This window comes from Emydura macquarii, unplaced genomic scaffold, assembly GCF_026122565.2.
Source record: "Emydura macquarii macquarii isolate MOO-44397 ecotype Brisbane River unplaced genomic scaffold, CSIRO-AGI_Emac_v2 contig_2768, whole genome shotgun sequence".
NCBI classification, from domain to species: Eukaryota; Metazoa; Chordata; order Testudines; family Chelidae; genus Emydura; species Emydura macquarii.
The window spans coordinates 10687357-10704689 of NW_027132905.1; the positions used below are offsets into that span (position 1 = coordinate 10687357).

Consider the following 17333-nt stretch of genomic DNA (forward strand, 5'->3'; position numbering starts at 1 on the left):
CATAAGAATAACACAAGAGAGCCTGTGGGAAACAGTTTTAGACTGGGTAAAGCAACAGAAACTCTGAATCACAAACAAATAAGAATTTAGTTCTAGGGGTCGATCTTCACAGCAAAAAAGAGGCATTTTATTAACTCGGATTAGCTAACTCAGATTAAATTAGTTGCAACTGTCTTTTAATTTGGGTTAGCAGCTTGAATTAAAACCTATACAATAGCCTGGGGCTGAACTCGAGCTACTAACCTGAGTTAAAAGTTGAACTGCTGTGTCTTCACTGCTATTTTAGCCCAAGTTAAGAAAGTGTGAGTGAGTGTGTGTATCACTTCATGCAGTGGAGACATACCCTTAGAGGTTAAAAGGCTACATGTGCCAGAGACTATTCAGGTTATGTCTACACAAGGATAAAAGATCGGCAGCATGGCTGCAGCTGGCCCAGATCACCTGAATTGGGCTTGAGGGGTTCTGGCTGCAGGGCTGAAATATTGGTGTTTAGATGTTTGGGCTCAGGCTGGAGCCCGAGCTGTGGCATCCGCCACACCCACAGAGTCCCAGAGCTTGGGCTCCCGACTGAGCCCAAACATCTACACCAGCCATTCACAAACTGTGGGTCAGGACCCCAAAGTGGGTCGTGACCCTGTTTTAATGGGGTATCCATGGCTGACAGAATTAATGAGGCCCAGGGCTGAAGCCAAAGCCTGAGGGCTTCAGCCTGGGGTTCAGGGCTCAGGCTTCAGCTTCAGCCCTGGGCAGTGGGGCTCAGGTTACAGCTCCCACCCTTGGGCTTCAGCTTTGGACCCCCCCCCACATGGGGCTCAAGCTTGGGCTTCAGTCCCCATTCCCAGGGTCATATCACAATTTTTGTTGTCAGAAGTGCAACAAGGTTTGAGAACTGCTGGTCTACAAAGCAATTTTTTAGCCCTGCACCTGAACCCCGTGAGTTTGAGTCAGCTGACCAAGATCAGCCGTGGGTTTTTTATCCCTGTGTAGACATACCCTCAGAGTCAGAAACTCACACAAATAGTGCTATGTGGTGTACTTATGACCTTCAGTGCATCCCAGGTCCAGAGGGCAAAGAGCTCATTGATATCAGGTAATGAGTTTCAGCTGGCCTGCCCGATTCAGTATACCCCAACTCACTATGTATAATCTGTATCTAAAAGATGCCATGTAAGATGTCATTGGAAAATAGTAACTCATAGGATCATTAATATTCTTGCATCATGTATGCATAGAGTGTATACAAAAAGTTATGAATATATTCTGGAGTTATGGCAGGCATGTCAGGAGGTATTGGTAAACAGGTCTGCCTCAGACAAAAGAATGTGTTTTGATTCTCTGAGCAGCCCAGTCTTCAGGCAAACACAACAAAGGCCCATTTTTACAGGTTAGGTAAACAAAACTATTAAGCTAACAAGTGGAGAAGAAAGAGCATGGAGCTTTATTTATCATCAGACTCCATGTCACCAGAAGAATCCATTTCAAAGGCTTACTGGTCTATAAAGGCAGGGGGGGCTGACTCTCAAGTGATAAGTTATTGAATCAACTGATTGTATGCAATATTAGTGAATTATAAAAGTGTACAGATCGAGTTTTTTTCTAGAAACTACTAGCACACCAGTGATCAATATAATTGTGAAATGTATGTATTAACACTATACGAGAAATATGAATACTTAATGATATTATGCTTTAAAGTCTGTGGTCAAACAGGGGAAACAGGTTCAATCCCATATAGGAGAGAAAGTGGCTATTTACCTGTTTCCTATGTAAATTATGCAAAGTGTGACCAAAAACAATGGAAGTCTCATTTACACAGAAATTAGCAAGGGGATGAGAAGACCACAGGAAGAAAACACAGCAGAATTTCATCCTGCCCCTTGACATAAAGTCATTGAACACTGGAAGATATAAGCAACAACAGAAGCCATCTTTGGCACCCATCACTAGACAGACACAAGGGAACAAAGCTTTTGCAAGCTGAGAAAGATGGGGTCCTTTAACTAACGGGATGGGGTTTGAAGTCTCTGGAAACTGAATATAGGTGAGAAACATGCTTAGGCAAAGATCTTTCACCTTCTTCTGTGGAACATCCTGACAGAGGGGAAGTTAGTCATAGCTGGGAAGAAGAAAGAATGTTGAGAGAACCATCCTGAACAACGCCTATACCTTGCTAGATTAAGTTTTAGACTTCTAGATGTGTGTTTTCACATTTATTTGCTTTTGAGACCTTTATTCCTTTTACTTGGCATCATTTAACCTATGTTCTATTGTTAATGAACTTGTTTTATTTTGACTATAAACCAGCTCAGTGCTGTGTTTAAAAGGGAAGGCTGTATTTACCCCAGTTAATAAGCTGTGATGCACTTTTTGTCTCTTTACAAGAACAAAAGAACCATATTATTTCTCTGAACTGTCCAGGAAAGGGTTGGACATTATAAAGCACAGAATTTTGGGAAAATTCAGGACTGGGAGTGTGTTGGGGTCACCTAGTTCATTGTAATTGAGGCCAGAGTGGAGCTGTAGATAGTCTGCTGGGGTCAGAGTTGCTGAACCAGGGCTGTAGAGCACACAGACCCTTCAGAGTGTGATCATCAAATAGGGCTTAGATAACAGGTCTATCAAACCACATTCAGCCTCTATCAAAGAGCAGTTAGCTGCAGGCAGGAAAGTGAAATAAGATACTGCAGTTGTTCATTATAATCATGTCAGTAAGGCAAATTTGTTGGAAAGTTTGTAAACAACTTTTCAGCTCTGGGAGGGATGCTACTGCAATGTCTTGTCTATTGCAAACTATAGTCAAAGTTTCTCTACACCACCTGTAATCATAAACATAGTTAAACATATAAGATTTTTAAGAATTTGATTCCTGAAAATCTTTACATTCATTGTCTGTTGCATGTACTTTTTTCCCCCATCTATTGTTCCGGAAAAGCTGACATTGATCAAGTTGCAACTGCAATCACAATTATGTATATAGATATCCCCAGTGTTATAGACAGATATAAGGAGGATAATTATGAACTTCTGTCAGATGGTAAAATGTATATATTGATATGCTGAAATGTAAAAAGGTGATTATGAGAGTCAATGCTTTATCTGAGATTTTCAGAATCTTAGGGAACCAGTGATCTTTTATGAGCAATATATTCGCACCTGAGTAAGCAATAGTAACTCACATCAACACTAATGGAAGTTATATCTGCATATGACTAAGAAACCATACTATTTAATGCAAGATGTTTGAGCTAACTATTTTACTAAACTTTGACTAAATTTGGTGAAATCTGCACACATTTTTTTTTCTTTTTATAATTGTATTACTTGCTGAATGTGGAGCAGGTAAATGTATTTTATTATGTTTTGATTTCTTAGTCATCAGTCGATTTTGTCCATTGAAAAGCTTTCTTGCTAAAGAAATTTTCTGAAATTGTCATACAGGGAGAAAAAGCTCATGATCTATAAATGGTATTGGGTTTTTACTTCAGTCAGCTGTTAACCAGCTCAGACAACCAACCGGCAGATTTCCTTCCAGAAATGTAGTTTGTGCAACTAAACTCCGTGGAATTAAACTTGGCACTCATTTCCACAGTAAAGTGCCTAAAATAGTTGACCCTTGTCAATCCTTGTATCCTTTAAGATCACATGGACAGAATCACAGGATCTGTTGTTCACGAGATTCTCTCTTCCTTACAAAGTGATCAAAGAATAAAAACTTTGAGAACCACTCTTCTCTGTGCTTATTCAGCCTTAAATAGAAATGCAATGGAGGAAGAAAGATGTATATTTCGTCACAATCACAAAGGCTAGGATCAAACATCTAAGCATTTCCCAGAGCTTGGGGACATAAATTCTCCTTCTTCTGTGACTAGCTCTGTTTATTTACTAATTCTTGCCACAGAACAAAATACATCAACAATCCCGGAAATGAGGAGATACAGGAAGCAGAACCTAAAGTATACACTTGCTGTTACAGCAACAGTAGCTTTTCTTCTTAGAAGACAAATGCCAACATAACCTATACTCCCTAAAGTGCTAATGTTTTCTAAAACCATTAATATTAGTCATAAGCCAAACCTGCCAACTGGAAGAGGCCATCGAAGTTGTGGGGTTTTTTGTTTCTGTTTTGTGTTTTTTTGTCTGAGAGAGTTGTTTAACTTGTTTTCCTTTTCCTGGCCTGAAGACTAGTTAAAATTTGGCTCCATTTAAACCTCAACATTATAAAATAGCAGAAGGTATAATTTCTGGTAATGGGAATAATTTTAATGGTAATTTGTTTGATTTATTGGTTATTTGATTTAATGTCAAATCAACAAAACATGCAGAACAGTTACTTTCAAATTAAACCTTTTATGCAGACACACATACAACCCACCACTAACAGGGTTTTAGCATGCAATTACACAAAAACAGTGGTAAACAGAAACCTCTAGAAAAATATTATGGCCTGAGAAGCACAGCTGCATTTACTATGGCACAATACAGATCTATATAGATAGTGTGGCAAATATCCTCTTGGATAGCTAATTTCATGTTACCAAATTCTGCTGTTATCAAGTAAACTCTATCATCTTTATACCGAATTGAAAAACAGGTGAAACTTCAAGATGAGCATTCATATTGTACAACAGCTGGGATTTAATAAAATACTTTTCAACATGATCTAAATTCAATACAAAAACCAATCTCCACATTTTAGGATGAGTACCTGATTTAAAGATATTACAAAAGCAAAAACAACAACCAAGTATCCATAAAGGTCTTTGAGGAGGAAAAAACTCTTTCACTGACCAATGACCTTCTAAGTATTTTCACTATTACATGTAGCTGCAGATCTTTAAACCAAAGCATTTTTGCTCTCAACTGCTGAATTTGAACTGCCACCTCCCTCTATAAAATCCAAAGTGTTCTTAATATTCTCCAAGGGGAAAAATGTTTACAGATAAACTAAAAACTTATCTCATTCTCTACCTGACACCAAAAACCCCAAATGCTCAGACAATGAGATACAAAATGGAATGATAAATTTTCTTTAGTGGAAAATATGCTCACCGAAATATAATTGCTAGCATCCACATTGTCTGTGATGGTCTGACGCTCTCCCCTATGGTTAATCTTCCTAAATCTTCGTCGAGACTGCCTTAGAGGAACTTCTCTTTGCAGAATATTCTCTTCATTGTCTTTGGAATTCTCCACCTGAAACACATGTTCCGGATCCTGGTTAAACATCCAATTCTTCCATATTATTGAAAGTCGGTGGAGTCTTATTAAGCTCATGAGGAAGGCATTAACATTAGCTAAGAACAGTTAAGTCTTTCTTAGGAAACAGACTACGAAGTTTCTTAAGCAAACCAGTGCTACGTGTCTTGAAATGATGTTATTACAATGAGCTGGAGGCCACAGTTTCCTTCCAGGAAACAGTAAAACACACACACAAACACAAAACCCCTTTAGACAAAATCACTTACAATTAGTAAAGACGTCTCATCGCACCTACACATACTACACCATAACAATTAAAATAATTGCATATTGCTCAGTTCAAGGGGCATCATCAACTCAAAAAATACTTTTGAAAATTTTGTACTCCCTACAGTTACCAGATTGCTCATTAAAACATGTTAGCTAGTTTGTTTTAACTAATATAATATGATTTTACAAAGACTTTGCAGCTATTGTAGACAGCACATTATGCTTAAAAATTTGTTAAAATTGTCCAGGACCCGGATCATCTTTTATTAATGACCACTTTTACTGCACAAACATAAAATAATTTTAAAAAGAAATAACTAGAAACTGCCGTGAGCATTTCCCAGTCAATTTGGGTATAAACGTTTTTAAAAGGCAGCGTATTTAAACATATGAACACAGGTAAACAACATTAAGTGCTGTACTTGTATCTAGCTTGTTCCAATTCCTTTTTTCTATAAAAAGCATGCCATCCTTCCACATTTCCTTCTGATGTCTTGGAAAAACATCACAGCAGGAAATAGAACAGACATGTATATATAAATAAGGCTACATCCAAGCAAAGATTTTTTCTAATATATTTAATACATAGCAGTTTCTACTTTCTTATTTCACACATTTAAAAGATTTAGATTTGAAAATTCAAAAACACACCTATAAAAGATTTCTACTGAAACAGAGATAGGCAACTTTATTGACTCTTTCAGCAGTCACCTCAGTATACCTTCATAAATTTACTCAAGTTCAAAAGTGTACAAGCAGGAATGGAAACAACAGAGACAGAAAGAGTCAGAAGACAGTAAATAAGCAAGTAACAAAGAACACAGAAGTTATTCATGAATATGTCAAACATGACCCACATTCTACATTAACTGTGAGGCCACAGGTCTCTCTGTCAGGAGGAGAATGTAAACAATCCTTTAAACTTCTAAACTTTTTTTTAAATACATGGAGAAAAAAATAACATCACTTGAAAATAGAAATATTACCTTGCTAGAAAGGCAATTATACAAAAGTAGTTATGCTCATGACTAGTGAACTGACTAGTTGGATGCAAACCTGACAACACAACTAAGACCAAAAAAATTCAATCTCATACCACACTGGTACCAAAAAGGAGGCAACTAAGGAGAAGTTCCATTAACAATATTTTACAGGGATTTTATTATAGGTTTGCAAAGGCAGAGATTAATAACCAATGCAAAAATTGGGTTTTTACTTAGTGATAACACTACTAACAGACTCATGAAAGTGGCCATGGCCAAAATCTTGAAGTTTAGCTTCTTATAAAGTTGTCCTATTAAAGCAGCCAAAATAATGAAATATATTTCATCTTGCACGCACACACCCACACACACAGTTATTGAGTGCTTTGCTAAATGTATTACATGCTTCTAGAGTCCTATGAGCTATCGAGTACTTAGGACGAGGTGCTTAGCTTCTTCATACAGACTATAATGGGAACTGAGGGTGCTCAGCTCCTTGCAAGAGCAGACACACACTATATAGTTGTTCTGAAGTTCACGGCATGACAATATTCATTTTCAAACAAACAGTCTTAAGACTATGGCAAAATACTACTATACTGTGAGAGGAAGCTATTTTTCTTCCCTCAGTCTAACTGAAAACTAAGCAAATTAGACATGAGAATGTTTTTGCTTTCTGTTAAGAACTAATCAATCAGCTGTTAGTGGAAACTAAGTAACTAAGGCACCTGCTTCCTTCAGTTAATACCACTACTGTACAACTGAAAAGAAATACCAAAGAAGCTGGGAAGCCCTTTGTACTGCCATGAGTACAGTTTGATACTTGGTATTACAGCACATGTAAGCATCCTCTTTTTGACTGAATTCTGATTCCCAACCAAAGCAGCAGAGGTCTCAAAACCTACAATAGTAAGCTATATTGAAGTGACATTTATAAGTAGTTAGAGGGTTAATAAATAATCAATCAATTGTTGTACAGTCCAGCAAGTCAACCAATTGGTTATAACCACCTACAAAAGCTTCTACCGATGTGCTTATTATAGGTAGTGCAGATTGGAAGTGTCAGGCAACATTAGCTATTATAAAGATCTTGTTTTCAGGTGCTTATAACTTTATCAAACAAACTATTCAGGCTAAAGTTTTCCACACTGGATGTTTGCCTCAGGCAGAATTTGTTTTGAAAGTTTTAGCAAAAATGGTTCAGCCATTTCTGAGAAAAAAAGTTATAAAAAAAATTTTGCCCATATAAAATGTTTCTTCCAAGAGTAGCTCTTGCAAGGACTTGAAAATTGGCAATGGGATCACCCTGGTGTCAATAACATGACTTTTGTCATCCGTGGAAAAATTGCCCAAAATTTGGCCATACTATAAGCTTCTGAAAAATCTCATTTCACATATGCTCAGTAAAGACTTGTTAAAAGTTTGGCAGCTCAATTCTCCAGAGATCCCATCTGTACTGAACAAGCTCCATTTCTTCACAGCTCCTATGGGAGGACTAGACTGAATGTGCACCATCCCCACTGAGAGGTTGGGCATGCTCCATCCAGGGACTGCAGAGATTTAGCAGGACTTCCCCTTGCAACTGCTTCTTCTACCTGCCTAGGGCCACTGTGGCACCAAGCACTGTAACTGAGAGCAGAGAGATTCTCTCTCCTATGCTCTCAGTGCTCCTCCTGCTGGTCTCAGGCAGTCTGTATTGGAGTGGGTAGGGAGGACAGAGGGGGAAAGGCTAGGATCATGCAGGGGGGGTTGGAAGACAGATACGGGCAGAGGCTGGGAACAGGGGCAAAACAGGTAGAAGAATGCAGTGGATCATAGGACTACAGGTGGGCATTAGGCAGAAGCTGGGGAGCTAGAAGGAGCAACTCGATGGGGAGGAAGGGAATGGGGCAGGAGCCAAGGTCCTGTGGAAAATATAATCCTGTGATCATATAATTAAAGACTGTACATAATGCATACCCACAAAGCAGCTGATGAAGACTGCACAGGCAAATTTAACTCTCAGATTTCCAAACTTTTGAGTGCTTAACTTTTCAATGTTAATGTTTTTAATGTCATTTTTTGGGATATAACAATCATCGATATAATACACGACCCATGTCTGTAACATGCTTATAACATCTATTAATCATTATTAACCATTGTGACAGGGTCAGACTAGATGGCTACCAGAGTGCTAAAAGGCCAATATATCAGCCCCAGGCTCAGCAAGTACCTTTTCCCCGGTAGCTAAGCAGGGGTTACCCCATGTTAATTGACACACCTGAAGCCAATCAAGGCCCCGCCTAGGAAGTGTTAAAAGCATCCCCTCCAGAGAGAGGGTGTGGCTGGAGTTGTGGGAGTGAGACCAGCTACCAGAGCATGTGAGCAGGCAAGAAGCTGTCAGAAGCCAGAAGGGTTTAGGAGAAGGAGCAAAAATGCTGGCAAGGGAGAACCCTGCAGGTACAAAGACTGGGTGAGGGGAAAAACCTGCCCGAAGAGAGCAAAGGACCTTTCCTAGGCCTGGAGGCCTGAGAAAAAAGACCCTGTCAGGAGGGGAAGATTGAACTGGACATTTGGGTTCGGCACTACCACAGCCAGTGGGGCTGTCAGAGGTCAAGAGCCTCCCCTGGCAAGGTGGGCCAGGAAGGATCCCTGTCTGAGCAGGGTACGGACATTAAGTCAAGGGGCATGGGGAAGTATGCCAGGGAAACTAGCAGCTTTCCTGAAGCCACAGCACAAAGCTACTACTTGTAGGGTCCCTGGGCTGGGGCCCGGAGATGAGGGTGGGACCAACCCTCCCCCACTGCCATTCACTGGAGAGGCAAGAGTCCCAATGAAAAGGCAAGGGCCTACAAGAACCAGAGACCAGATTGGGAGCCAGTAGGGAGCAGCCATCTTAGAGTGGCTGTATTATCCTCACCCACCACTAGAAGGTAGAAGAAAACTAAGGAGTGAAGCAGTTCTCTGACCTACTGCTAGAAGGAAGCGCTAGACCCACCAAGGTAGAAGAAGAGCTTTGTCACACCATTTATAAATAAAACCTTAATAAAAGAGTTATATAGACATTTCATGCCCTTCCACCAGCTCCTCATGACCAACCCTGATCTATGTCCCTGAAACATTTGAAATGCATGTCTCTAACAAAATTATGGAAAAGATTAAGATAGGAAAAAAATTATACAAAACCGAAGAGTATTCCTAGCACAACTGAAATTCAAGACAAATTAACTCACTATAAATGTCTCTTTTTTCCTCCTCTTTTTGGTGCCCTCAACAATCCATTCTTCAGGCCAGACTCCTTGTTACAGCTGCCTGAGAGGAACAGGAGCAGAAGGGGAAGCAAGTATTTTAGCAGAAAAGAGACCTAGCCCCAGTAAAACGGGTGCTAAAATAACTCTACAAAGTGAATGGAAGCTCTTCATCTCTTTTCTCAGTGTGTACTGACACGCTTTTCACATGATATACAGCACTGTTTGGTTGGTATCTTCCATTAAAATACATTTGAAGTTGTTTTGTAAAATTTGCCATTTTGATCCATGAAATTACTGCGTATGCCAGTGTTATAGGGTGACTGGCTCTTCAAGAGAGAGCATAGCCAGAGTCTCATAAGCGCACTCCAACTTGACTTACCTGAAGGTAGGGGAGCAGCAAAGTAGCTCACCCACTGACATCTCCAGGACTAGACAGCTAGACCTAAGGAAACAGTAAGAGTGCCAGGAGAAGGGAGGAGGGCTTGAGGGATACTTCCCTGGCAATGAGGATCTCCCAACAGAGAGGCTGTGGGGGTTCCTACTGAAAAGACGGGGCTGCAGGCCACCAATAAGGATTAGGGTGGCTGTGCTGGCAGAGGGACAGAAGAGGACTGAAAAGAAGCCTAGGTATGGCAGAAGACACCAGAGTATGGTATGAAGGGACTCCCAGCAGAGAGGCTGATGGAGGGTCCCATTAGGAAAAGCATGGTTTTAAGGACTATATCCACAGGATGTAGGAAATGGATTATGTTTGGGACTTTTTGTTATGGACTGAGCTGCACTACGATTTTATTAATAAACCAACCCCAAGGAAGGATATTATTGAAGCAAGACAGCCTGAAGTAGAATCCTTGGGTTACCTGAGAGGGGAGACTGAGGCAGTTATATGTATCCTGCCACAAGAGGGCACTCCAGATGGGACTACCCTCTGAAAGCCATCAGTAGCAATGCTTCCATCTTTTCAAAACATTAAATAACCATTCCTTTAGCATGCTGTTTCACAAAAATTATGAGCCTCACCATCCCACAGAGATGTCAACCTGCCACTGTTGCAGATATTGGAATGTGCTCACTTGTCAAAACTGATGACCCCATGTCTCCTCATAATACCCATCATGGAGGAGAGCTATAAATCCTTATGCGTCATGCCATAAGAAACCTCTAATTGAGAGATGTTAGACGAAAACATCCCATGTGGCCTGGTTATTCAAAATTATTCATTACAGGGTTTCATGCACTTTCCTCTGAAGCATTTAGTACTGGCTTGGTGCACAGAATATTAATATGATCCTATATGGCAATTCCTATGTTCCTGTGAACAGAATGAAATGCTGGGGAGCCTTGAACATTCTCTCTTCTCAAGAAAAGATAATCAGTTGAGTCTTTTGATTTCCAAAATGCGTTGCTCCACAGGGGATGAATTTCCAAGTATCAAAGGATTAAAACATAGATACTGCAGACTCGATACAGTGTTCATGGTTAACAATACAGGTTCACTAAAATGGAAAACTGAACGCACCATTAAGTAAAACATATTTTGGCAACACTTGAAGATACAGAGGATCACAGCACAGAGCTTCTAACATGCCTATTTTAGAGGATGACTTTTTGGACAGTGGTAGCTGTACATTTCTAGTATTAGGACATCAAAATTTATGAGAAAAGGCCTTTTGGACAAAATTAGGCAGGAATAAATCAAAGAATAATGTCACACTGATGGACAGGTCAGATGGAACAGAAAGAATATGGGTCTGCAGTTAGCATGTGGTAACTTCTATAAAAAGCTTTGAGTCTTATGATGTATTAGATGTGTTTTTTAAAAGTATACTAACTCTCACAATGAACCAATAATTCCAAGGCAGACGCTCTAGAACCAAAAGGAGTCAGATAACCATTATTCTCAGTAGATATCATGTGATCCAACTTTAACCTAAACATGCTGAGCAGACATAAAAGATAAGGTAAAAGAGTAGGTCGCAGGCATTTATCAAAGCAGGAAATGTATACTACAGCAAGCTATTAAAAATACAAATGAAAGGCTTGTATTTTTAAACTACATTTTTGTTCTTTAACTTACACTGTGCTTGTAGATATATAGTTCTTTTAATGAATCACGCCTACTTCTCTACGAAATATATATCAACTTCCATGCCTTACGTGGAATAAGAAAGCAGTAACATCAGCTAGGTGATGCAAGAATAACGCTTTTATAAGCATACTGTTACTAGAAGTGTTATAATTGAAATTACATTTCATAACTACCAGTTGAAAGTACAGAAAGAGCATCCTAGAAAACTAATTATATCACTTGTCGGACATTTTCCCACATGAACGAAGAGCAATATTGCTATCAGTATGAAGAACATGGAATCTTCTGTACAGGCAACTTCCTATTAGAAAAGAATTACTGAATATATCAATACCTCTTTGTACAATTAACCTAACTTTTTATTCCACCATAATTATACAGAATTAAAATAAATAAATAGTACTGAGGAAATCTCTCAGCACTAAAAAGAAAGGGAATATACATCGAATTTAAACGCATACAAATATATGAAAAGAGCTATGACACCTACAAGAATAGCTATAGTGAAATGCTAAATGTTAAGAGGACTGGTGATGTGTAATCTTATATTATGCAGTAGCATCAGTCACATTGGCTTTTAGGCACAAGATAAAATACAGATGTTCATATACTTATTTCTCAAGAACTTTAGAGCAATCAATTGGAAATTCAGAAAATTTGTCAATATACAAATATGACAAGAAAAATTAAATTTGTTATCTTTACATATACACCATGCACATGCTTCCTTAAACTGCAAGAGAATTTAAAATAATACATTTTTAATAAATTACAGAGAAGTTCATTTGAACTGGGGAAAATTCTTTGAACCAGCTAGAACCTACAACGATTTAACTACTTAAGTCTTAGACAATGCTTTTCTGAAAAGAGATTATTTCCTCAATAAATTTCAAATGATAGTGTTGTTTTTAGAAAATAAAACAATAATTCTACCACTGAAACCAAACATACTGTAAGGTTAGATAGGCATGGCTGCAATAACTGGACAATTAAATTGAGTTCTGAGTTCAATCCACTTCTTTACAGTGGAGGTGGTCTATTTCAGTATTGCCTGCCCCAAAAAATCAAAAATCACAAGTCAGACACCTCTTCCCCAATTCATGAGATTTTAAAGAAAAGACTAAGTTTTTTGGTCTGTCTTTTGATTTATGATTTCTTCCCCCCACTCCCAAATAGGCACCAATTTTGGCCTCAATGGCAGAAGTTTGCCCTAATAGATACAAAGTACAGGTTCATTACCTGTTCTGTTCATTCTCTCAGAAGCATCTAGCATTGGCCACTGTCAGAACACAGGAAACTGGACTAGATGAACTATTGGGCCGAACCAGTATGGCTATTCTTATGTTCTTATAACTGAAACCAAATTTTGTAAATGTGTATAAAGTGCTGCCTGAGAGTACAAAGGGCTTTCCGATTTATTCCAAAACCCAAATGCTAATGAAGTTATCCTATGCTTCATATTAATTAATTATGTGCCTCAGTATCTGCACATCAATTAATTTTATACCCTCACACCCACATGAATTCTTCAGCCTACGGCCCCACATCTGCCCCTTGCATCCCAACATATTTTTGCTCCTCTTGTAGCTCCAGGGATTCTTCACCCCTGCATCCCCCCACCTTCTAGGACTGGGACACATTTTGACAGATGCTTATACCCCAGTTAAACACAGAACATCAGTTGCAACTGTTAAACATGTGATCTCTAACTTCATTCTATATTTAGGGCTCAGTTCAGATAGATTGGCTTGCATCTTTAAGTGCAGCAACAGAATTTGGAAGATAAAACAGCATTCATCTACCTATCAGATTAAAATAGAACCCTTACATTTGTTCTACTAAATCACAGTAGACAAAGCCACAGACAAACCTTGTTAATTTCTTTAGTCTACAAACACTAACAAGAGTAGGGGGACATGGATACCAGAAATTAACCAGGGAATCGAGATTTTGAGAATGAAAAATTGTCTCCTTGAAAAAAATAATCTGCTATTGTTTTCCATCCCCAGAAAGCTGTAATATAGAATATGCTGTTGAAGGTACTTCCATGTCCTTATGAAGACAGGGTTCTGGATATACATTAATGGATCTCTGAGGTGCTCCTAATTTTTCATCAGTCCCTTGTCAAGGTCCTCTATCATGCTCACACAGGGGGACATGGTGGATCTCATTTCATAGTTAACTTATTCCACAGAAGCCACTGTTAAAACAACATTAGGCAGCCTCTCTCTCACTACCAGGATACACAGCTGCCTCTGCAGTAGTCCATTAGCCTGATTTAACAGGGTAGTCTCTAGTCAAAGATATAATTTTATTAACTTAGCACTGACAGCTGCAGAGTTAGAAGTACCTGCCTGTTTCTGTATGGAGCAGCTTTACCTATAAAGCATGCTGCAAAGTGAAATTGAATAGGATCACATGATCTTACTCAATTTTACTGGAGCTGTAACGTCCTTCTATTCACAAATACCACACTGCTCTTGTGAAATCAATTGCTTGAACCTAAAAAAAGAAAAAAAGGAAACACCAAGAACGAAAAGGGGGTTGGGGGGAGGGGGAAACTGCAATACAATTAGATCTGTTGCAACTTCTGGCTACTTCCCTTAGGATATGACTAAAACCATCAGTTTAACACTAAACAGGTCTATTTGTTAATCCAGTAAAGCACCCAGTTTCCTAAATATGAACTACCATGCCCATCCATGTACTAATTGTTATCCTCATTAACTTAGGTTAGACTGACCACATTTTATGGCCTTGAAAATGGGCCAGTTCTCAGAGGAATCACCTTCAGAAATTGATTTATATTCTAGAAAGAAGGAGGAGATACAAGAGATGTGAAAATCTGTCAGCAAATCTATCAGAGGACTATGCTGCACTTGTATATGGCAAAGTGGAAAATATTTTTTGTTTTTAAAGAACACATTTGACATGCATCTAGTCCTCATGTAGAATGGATGAACAGCTAAATTTGTAAGAAAAACAAAATAAAAACAAAAACAAATTTGAAAAACAGAAATTAAATATGAGATTGAATCAGGGAAGTGAACTCAAGGCTCCTGTGAGGCAGTGAAGATAATTACCAATGTGCACGTCACTAGCCTGTTCCCTTTTTTTTTCATTTTAAGTTCCATGTAGAAATCTGTCAGGCTTTGTTGACTTAGTCAACAGGTGAAAGGTGAAAGTTAACATCATGGAGAAGAAACTATGTCTTAGTAATTTGCTCTTCCAAGATGGAAAGTATACTGCAGTTCTAGAAAGGAATTTAAAAGACCTAGATATTTCTCTGCACTGCCTAACTGGAATTTAAGAATAGCTTTAATTGTACACACACTGTTAAACATAAATAGTTAAAAATACAGTACAGGAATATAAAAGTTATGTATTTGTCTCCAGTAGCATCTACAATATGCTTGATGGTTACTAAAGAGCTAGAGTAAGAAATTCTATTTCTAGATATTAAATGAAAAATAATTTATGAAAACATTTGTGGTAACACTGGTTACTTATCCAAGCTAGTATAATGTACTATCAAGTGAAGCATCAAAAACAAAAGAACATATACCTTTGTTGTGGCTCGCGTTAAGTTACATTTGGAATTACCTGAATCAAGATACGAAGCGATCTTTCAGATTCAGGTAACACCTAACAAAGCATCACTTTTGAAAACACAACAGATAAATAAAACTGTGGTGCTGACCTTAACTGATGAATGATTGTATACATTGGACCTCTTCTAACTGCCACTCAAATCAATGTAAAATGTTTTCAATTGACTTCAACAGGAATTGGATTGGGCCAGTTGGGGGCAGAACTCACATGGGTTTTCTGGTTATATGTTTTGAACAGTATAATTGCAAGGACAGAATTTCAGCCTTTTCTACATAATCCTTTACACAGACAGGATGGATTCTGGTTTCTTCTTAAAAAAGTATTATCAGTGTTGCTAACACTGATTATTTTATTTGACACACACCATTTAGGGACTTGATTAAAGCTCCCTTTGTTGGAATCAAAAGATTGCTTAAGAATCTAAGCTTTCATTTTTAAAAAATGTAAAATTCTAACCCTCACGGGGCAGCTGATGCCTGACTTTTTAGTACTTGAATTTGGCAATTATTGTGAAGACACAGATCTCTACAGGAAAAATCTCACTACAGTTTCAGCTATCTGAGTTTCGTAAACAAGTACTACCTAAAGTCACTAGCCAGACAACCTCTGCATGTGATGTTTTAATAGTGATTTTACCTTTAACAGCTTATCCTACCCATTAAGTGTTCTTTTACACATATCTATATAGTTTTAAAGGGAAATTTGCTGATAAGGGCATCAGTATTTTCTAAGGTTTGTATGCCTACAGGTATTTGGACCAGCGATTATGTTCTGTGTTCATCTTGCAAATCACATTGGTTGCTAGTGAGTCATCAATTAGCATTTTAGGAAAATTCAAACAATGTCACAGAATTTTTTTTTTCATGTCACAGCAATGAGTCATTTCCCACTTCAGGCAGGAGTTGCATCATAAAATGCATGCAATTAGTCTAGGCAACAATGTACCAGGTTTGCTAATGAAACTTTGCATTAATATTTTGTAAGAAAAAATAGTTCCTAATTTACTTATAAAGAATGGGCCAAATTCTTCTCTCAATTAAACGAGTCTAAATCCACTGATCTAAATGTACTTTAACATGGACATTTACACTTAATGCAGGATCTGGCCCAAGAGCTTGCCTCAGAGTGTCAGCTTTCAACATTTAAAGAATCACAGCTACTGTAAATACATAAAACCTAAAAACTATCAGAGAAATGAAACTTGGATAGACTAAGACTGTGGGATGTAGAGGTTTCAGTGAACTTCAGATCAGTTTTTACATTAGAACAGTAGAAATATCTGACTCAGCTCACCAGCCATGTACTGGGTGGGTAGCAGCAGTTAACAGGCAAAAATCTGAAGTTGTAAACAAAATAATGCCTGGGGCAGTTCACATAGTATTTCTGTACATATCACCATCAAAACAGCCTGACAAGGTCCAAGAAATCATGAACAGAACCACGACAGCTTACACCTTTTCCTGAGAACAGAGTGAATAATCATGAACATATATGGCGTTTTCTTACCTCAGAAATGTTCTGGAAATGTCCCAAACTAGTCTACTCTTCAGTCCCCGGCTTCCTCTTTCCTTGCATACTTACTAAATGCCAGCCACCCATTTAATGCCCGTGAACACTGCTGCTTTAAAGTGACAGTCCTCTTAAAAGACATGCTTCTGTCTGAAAACCTTTTACCTAATTTACATTTAACATCTAACATTCACTATAAATGAAAGAGAACGACTCATTTTATCTAGTGTTTGATAATGCAGACTGTTTTTAAATACTTAATTTTGACTTTAGTCACTGTTAGGACTTAAATTCACATGTGTGTTTAAAAACAAACACACACCAGTTTCCTCCCTACTACCACCACTAACCCCTTCACTGACATTAGACTGTGAGCTCTTTGGGACAGTAACCTTGTAATCTTATTTGTACTGTGATGTAGGTAAGTATACATTTGGG

The 17333-nt window shown here is 38.4% G+C and overlaps 1 protein-coding gene across 2 annotated transcripts in view; it reads right to left on the reverse strand.

The window, feature by feature from the left end:
* Positions 1–17333, reverse strand: part of RAPGEF6 (Rap guanine nucleotide exchange factor 6) — a 230283-nt gene that overhangs the window by 141752 nt on the left and 71198 nt on the right. For both annotated transcript variants that reach the window (XM_067566525.1, XM_067566522.1), the window contains exon 6: positions 5050–5193. In XM_067566525.1, coding sequence (XP_067422626.1) covers positions 5050–5193 — 144 coding nt within the window. The remainder of the gene's footprint in view (positions 1–5049; positions 5194–17333) is intronic.